Consider the following 6,949-nt stretch of genomic DNA (forward strand, 5'->3'; position numbering starts at 1 on the left):
ATTATTATTATTATTATTATTATTATTATTATTATTATTATTATTATGAGTCCCAAAATTCTAGCAGAAGCTCCCCAAGGTCTCCGAGAAGATTTGAGCACAATGTGACTCTGGATTGTGGTATGCTAACCATTGGTCAAGACTGCCCCAACTGGTCCACTGCTAGGGCCCAGCCTAAACTGTAGACAAAGCTGTGAATACCTGTAGAGTCATTGTTTCACATTGCTGAATGCGAGATGAGGTTCATCTCCCATGTTCTTTTTTTTTCCTCCATAGAAACAGTCCCTCACCTTCTGTGCCTGATGACCACACTGCCTCTGCTCATGATGCCATGAGACACAGGAGCCAGAAACAACTGCGTAGGTAGTGGACTGACTAGTCATCTTTGTCATTTTGATTGGTACATAGAGTGGTACATTTGTTTAGCTTATAATTCCTTCTTAGGTCTCTGATCACATTGATGGTTAAGCTAAGCAAATGGTAGCTTTGCAGTTAAAGAGCAGACAATTAGACCCACTGTTAGTTCATTGGTCAATTCATTAGCTAGTTAGAACTACTAGGTACTAGATCTATTATTTAGAAAGGCACACAGGTTTGCCTTGTTCACAGGCTTCATGAGAGTTGCCTATGTCTTACGGTGAATAACTAGATAGAAAGATGTAAAGTTTATGTAAGGTCTGAGGATATAAAAGTTTAGGTTATGAGGATCTAAAATGTTAAGGGTCTAGGAAGATGTTTCAAAGTTGGTAAATGCAAGGAAGATTGGAGGGTCTAAGTAGGCGTTTTTATTTTATTTTATTTATTTGAGTGTTCTACCTGCATGTGTGCCTGCATTCCAGAAGAGGGCATCAGATACAAGTATAGATGGTTGTAAGCCACCATGTGGTTGCTGGGAATTGAACTTAGGACCTCTGGAAGAGCAGACAACGCTCTTAACCACTGAGCCATCTCTCGATCCCCTAAGTAGGTGTTTTAAAGTATGTGAATATAAGTTATAATGATGTAAGTAAGTAATTTAAGGCATATAGAAAATGGGAGATATTTCAGATTTCTCCCTCCTCTTTGCTATAGTTGTGCTTATGTTGTTATAAGACTTCAGAAGTTCAGAGTTACAACATTGATCAATAGAGTTCTGATAAGTTGATGGAGCACTGACTGCTTATTAACCAGTCACAGGCTTAAACTTTTAATTTCCTTTTGGTTGTCTTCTGGAGATAGACTTAAAGGTGCATCTCATCATGCTAAAAACATCTGTCTAATGTGTAAATCTGACCCCAAAGCCATAGCACTTACCAGGTCTTAATGGCATGAGTCTACTCCTACTGTTAACTGCTTTTTCTAAAGTATGGATCTCAATACAATGGTGATGCTAATATGAGTTTCAGGAAACCAAAAAGTCAGAAGACCTGGATCTGGCACAGCTCAAACGGACCCCAGAAAAGTTTTTCCCTTGGTCTTGGGATTCCTCACTTTCCCTAATTACTAGACAAATTTTAACTTCTATCTCTAGTCTTAATTTGTCTTAGCAGATTTTCACCTTGGTTGACTCTATTCAGGGGTCAGCTATGGACTGCAAGCTGAAATCTGGACTTGCTGGAAGTTGAAGTAAACCAGTCCAGCCAAAGTAATGGCTCCATGTCTCTTCAAATGGATCGCTAATTAGGTAGTGCCTCATTGCCCAGCCTTTGGCTGGCATTTCAGCCTTCCTAGCCCTTGATGCCCATGGTCCTATTGCTAGCACTTGAAGCAGTTTCAGAAGAAGAGACCTTTGCCCAAAATCCTACCTAACAGGCTGAAATGCTAGGTCAAAAGGGGTTCCCCTGACATCAGCTATTATCTTGGGGACCTGACCCCCCCCACTAATTTTGATTTTTACCTTTGGGCCTTGTATTTTAATTGCTTGATGGCTTTCATGAAGGAACGCTTGGGAGTGAAAGAGTAATGGTACTCAGATCCCGTTATGGAAAAGTAAATCTGGAAGACACCAGGGGTCATATCTGGAAGACCCAAGATTGGGTTTTCAAATGACCATGGGGAGTGGGGAATGAGAGACTAAGTAATTAAAAATTCGTTTTTTGGTTTATTGAATTAAAGTTTAAAGCATAAGCCTGAACAAATGCCAGACAGGTGGAGACATGTCTAGCCACCTGCAGGGAGAGAACTAGCTTTACTGCATTCTTTTCCTACCCACTAGAGATACAGTTGCTAGGAAACCAGCCCCTCTCCCCTAGGACAGCCAAACAAGGGAAGCCAGACCATTAATGGTTTAAGGGCCTTCTGAGAGCCAATGAATTCAAAATGCAACATCCCCTTTTGTGTTTCAACCAACAGACACTTGCCAGGCAGGAATCCCCCTGCTTTGGGCATGCTGGGAAGGACTGGACTCTTTTCGAGGCTCTCTGCTCTCAATTGCTCTGGCGGTGAGGGTATGAGCCTGAGCTAGCTTATAATAAAAAGATCCTCATGTTTTACAATGGATTTGACTCCTGGTGGTGTTTTGGGATCTCGTGAATCTGGCACAACACACTCACTATAGCTTTTACTGATTCTTCTGTGTATAAAGGAAAAGAGGGAAAAGGGAGAAAGAGACTTAAAGAAGAAAGAATTCAGTATAAATTCAATGCATTTAACAAAAACTTGCTCAAAAACTTACCCTTTTATCTATTGGCGTTAATTTAGTAAGGCCTTCAGCTTTCCTTTTATCTGAGTTGTGACTGGGAGTATCACAATCATATTCAACTTCTGGCTTAGATAAGTCTCGGCAGAAAGTACAAATCCATTCTCCACTGTTGGGATAACGTACCTTTGAATTTTGAGCATGTCAGGGTCTCTCTCTTCACCACCACCCTTCCCAGCATCCAGAGGTCATCTATGACAGGTTTCTTTATGGAATGGGTTTTATTCTCTGCCTATTTATCACATACTGCTAGGTACAAAGCAGTATGGAGAGGTAGTAGCAGAAATTTGATGCAAATGTCTAAGAAGTTAATAATATTAATGTCTGACTGAGCTTCAGACTTATGACCCTCCTTCTATTTCCTCCATGCTTGGTTACAGGTATGTACCATCAGAGCTCAGCTAGGGCCTATTACTGTTGATCACAACAGAAGAGCTTTCTGAGAAGCACAAAGACTAGGAAGCAGGGAACAGGAAACAGTACATCAGTATTACAGACTTTGGAGTATGTATTTGTGCCAAATGGAATTTAAAACATTATGTGTTATTAAGAACATCAATAGTTCCTTACAGTAATTACATTAAAATATTCTTTCTATACCTTACCCTCTTTCCCTCCCTTCCACTTTCATGTCATTCCTTCCCAGTTGGATCCACATCCTCCTAAAATGCTACTACCTTTTCTGTTTCCTTGAAGTAGTGGGGACTAGCCCCTGAGCCACGTGAATGCTAGCCAAGAAACTCTAGTAGCACTATGCCATACTACTAACCCCGTGGGTTATATTTCAGAGAGAAGTACTGCTTTACCTTGGAAAATGTGTCAGTGTGGGCACATGACAAGTAAGATGGAAAACTTTAGGACATTTTTCACAGCATAGAAGTTCCCCACCATTTTGGCAAACTGCACACCAGTCTTCGTTGGGGTCATCCTCCTTCCTTGTCTCTCCAACATGCACAGGGGACTTCTGCGAGGCATCCATCCACTCAGACTTTCCATTTGAGGAATTTTCCTGATGGAGTCCAGGCTGATCTCCTGTGCTATCAGGGGCATCAGATCTTAACACAGTTTCCTCAGAAGCAGAGCTCTGATTACTGTTTAAGAGGAGGGAAGTAAGTATGCTTCTTGGATAGTTAGTCTGCAACCAAAGAGAGAACAACATTATTTATGTATACATGCATGTTTTGAAAGTGACCCTTTAATTTCCCAATGGTCACAATGATTAGAGACTAAGTAGGCAGTGTGGAAGTCAATCCCATGAGCTGTGAAGATGGTTTATCTTAACTACTAATTCAAATTACACTTCAGCTACTGTGCTGGCTAGTTTTATGCCGACCAGACAGAAGCTGGAGTCATCAGAGAGGAGGGAACCTCAATTTGGAATTTGCCTCCATAACAACGGGTTGTAGGCAAACCCTGTAGTGCATTTTTTAAATTAGTAATTGATGGGTGAGGACCCAGCCCATTGTGGGGCAATGCCATTCCTGGGCTGGTAGTCCTGGGTTCTATAAGAAAGCTGACTGAGCAAGCCATGTGGAGCAAGCTAGTAAGTAGCACCCACCCCTCCATGGCCTCTGCATCAGTTCCTGCTTCCAGACTCCTGCTCTGATTTCCTCTGATGATACCCAGTGATGTGGAAGAATAAACTAAATAAACATTTTCCTCTTCAAGTTGCTTTTGGTCATCATGTTTCATCACTGCAACAGAAACCCTAACTAAGACATACACAAATATTATTCTGCTGAAATGAATCTAAATTCTGTGTTTGACCCCAGGATGACGAAAAGTCCTAATTAAAATCAGAAGCTGTTATCCTCTTTAAATTTTGTTTCTGGGGACTGGAGAGATGGCTCAGAGGTTAAGAACACTGCCTGTTCTTTCAGAGGTCCTGAGTTCAATTCCCAGCAAACACATGATGGCTCACAACCATCTGTAATGAGATCTTGTGCCTTCTGGCATGCAAGTGCACATGCAGGCAGAACACTGTATTATATAAATAAAATCTTTAAAAATGTTTTTGTTTCTGAAATTTAAAAGCAACAAATGTAGATATAATTAAAAATAAACATTCTTTGGAGTTAATTATTCCCAAATATAGTTTCTTCCAGGTCAGCATGTTGGTTCAGTGGGAAAAGGTTGTCAGTGTCCACAGTAGGAGAGACTCGATTCCAGGAAGTTGCCCCCTGACTTTCCGCATGACCCCCTCCCCTTCTCCAACACACAGTCAAAATGTCATTTAAGATGTTCTCACTTCAGTGTCTGGAGAGCTGACTCAGTGGTTAAGGGCAGTTTTATTCTCACAAAGAACCTGGATTCAGTTCCCACTTTGCACATGGAGGCTCACAATAAGCTGTAACTCCAGTTCCGGAGGACCGAATACCTAGTATGGACCTGTACAGACATCAGACTCACATGCGGTGGACACACAAGCATATAAACAAATAAATCTAATTTTAAAAAAAGTTTAGCTTATTCTACTGTCTCCATCTTTCCTTCTTCTTCCTCTTTTTCTAAATGTAGCTTGAAACTCTGCCTCCGCCCTTATAGATGGAAGTGTAAGTACACACCACTGGACCCAGTCTATCTCCATTGTTACTGTAGAGTTCCCCCAGTTTGCTTAATTTTCATGGTATCCATCACTATACCAGTCCCTATGGGGGTAAGATCCTTTTGACTCCTGTCTAAATAGTTTTCTCCCCTCCACAAATGCCTGCGGAGCTTCTGTTCTCTTACTGTAGTCTATTCTGTGGGTGTTGGAGTAGAACTATCCTTTTCTTGCCTCTTAAATAGGATTAGTACTGCAAGCACTGATATAATTACATTTTGAGGTCTAGATTCTTCATCTGATTCTTGTTTTACTATAACAACAGGAAAATCGTAATTTTCAGGTGGTCCACTGTTTTCTTGTTTTATTCGGATTGGCTCCAACATGACTACTGGGACTTTGTGAGTGGAATCAGCTCCTGCTGGTTTGCTGGAAGAGCCAGAGCTGTGAGAGAGAAAGAGGAGAGGGAGATAAGATTAGACAACCTAAAAATGGTAAACTGAAGAATATTCTGTAATAATGTAACCATATTTTCTATCAGTAACCATATTTTCTATCAGCAGTGAATGATGTTAAAATGCAATTGTGAAATGCAGCATGAATTTCCTTGATGACAGAAAGGCTCTATATACTAAGTTTTCAAATAGGTTTATCATGTATCTGAAAAGTTAAGTGAGTTGACTATTCTAAGCTCTGTAACTGCTCAACTAGACGTGTTGAATTAGAAGTAGTAACATCTTTTTAGTCTTTCCTAGTTTTCTGTCTAGTCAGTGACAAGAACTCTAGGCTTTCATGCACAGCTATGTTAAGACACTAGGAATGTCATCTGTTGTTGGTTTCTGATCCTTAAAGTTGGTAGCTGGACAGAAACCTTGTGCCATTAGCCACTCTGCTCTTATGGGACTACAATCAAACTTTCCTAGAGAATTCTACTTTCGATTGATACACAAAAACAAACAAAAAAATGGGACTCACATCTAAGGTAAATTTCAAACACAATGAAGGTAGAACTAAATAACAACTCAATGTAGGAGCGTAATTGTAAAAAAATTCTTTTAAAGTATAACCAATGTTTGATCATTACAACAGCCAGAGAACACTGAAAGAAAGATTGCTTCTTCACTCAGAGCCAGGGGCAAGGAGTGTCCTCACAAGAGGCCAGCCTCATTTATGTAAGCGAATTCCTGGCCACCCAGAGTTACACTGTATGATAGTCTGCCTCAAAATAACAAAAACAAAAAGTACAGAAAATATTGCTTTTTCCCCCCAAGTTTTTGTCTACATATTAATATGTTACACTCACTTTTGTCTTTGCTACTATGATGTCAAATACTATCTTATTTTTAGGATTTAGATAGTTTCTATCTTTAAAGTTGTACTCGTTTAACTACTCTATTAAAATATTAATTAAAAATTAACAGTAAAAAATGCACCAAGAATCAAAACATTGACAAATGCAAGAAATTTTATGCACAGTTGGCTCTTCCTGTACGTAGTCTTCACATATATGAATGGAAAATACCTTGTGGGAGGGAAGGTGCCTGTAACTGAACATGTACAAACTATTTTTCTTGGGAGGAGGTTGTCATTATTCCCTAGACAATGCAATATAACAAGTAATTATAGAGCAGTCACTTTGTATTAGGCACCATGTGACTTAGAGATGATTTAAAGCGCGCGCGCGCACACACACACACACACACACACACACACACACACACACACACACA

The 6,949-nt window shown here is 40.1% G+C and overlaps 1 protein-coding gene across 1 annotated transcript in view; it reads right to left on the reverse strand.

Moving 5' to 3' along the window:
* Trim24 (tripartite motif containing 24) overlaps nucleotides 1-6,949 on the reverse strand; it is a 113,804-nt gene that overhangs the window by 11,132 nt on the left and 95,723 nt on the right. Inside the window, exons 14-16 of the mRNA XM_055602037.1 lie at nucleotides 5,495-5,663; nucleotides 3,484-3,812; nucleotides 2,654-2,786 (exon numbers count right to left, since the gene is read on the reverse strand). Coding sequence (XP_055458012.1) covers nucleotides 2,654-2,786; nucleotides 3,484-3,812; nucleotides 5,495-5,663 — 631 coding nt within the window. The remainder of the gene's footprint in view (nucleotides 1-2,653; nucleotides 2,787-3,483; nucleotides 3,813-5,494; nucleotides 5,664-6,949) is intronic.

This window comes from Psammomys obesus, unplaced genomic scaffold, assembly GCF_907164565.1.
Source record: "Psammomys obesus unplaced genomic scaffold, mPsaObe1.curated_primary_1811, whole genome shotgun sequence".
NCBI lineage: Eukaryota > Metazoa > Chordata > Mammalia > Rodentia > Muridae > Psammomys > Psammomys obesus.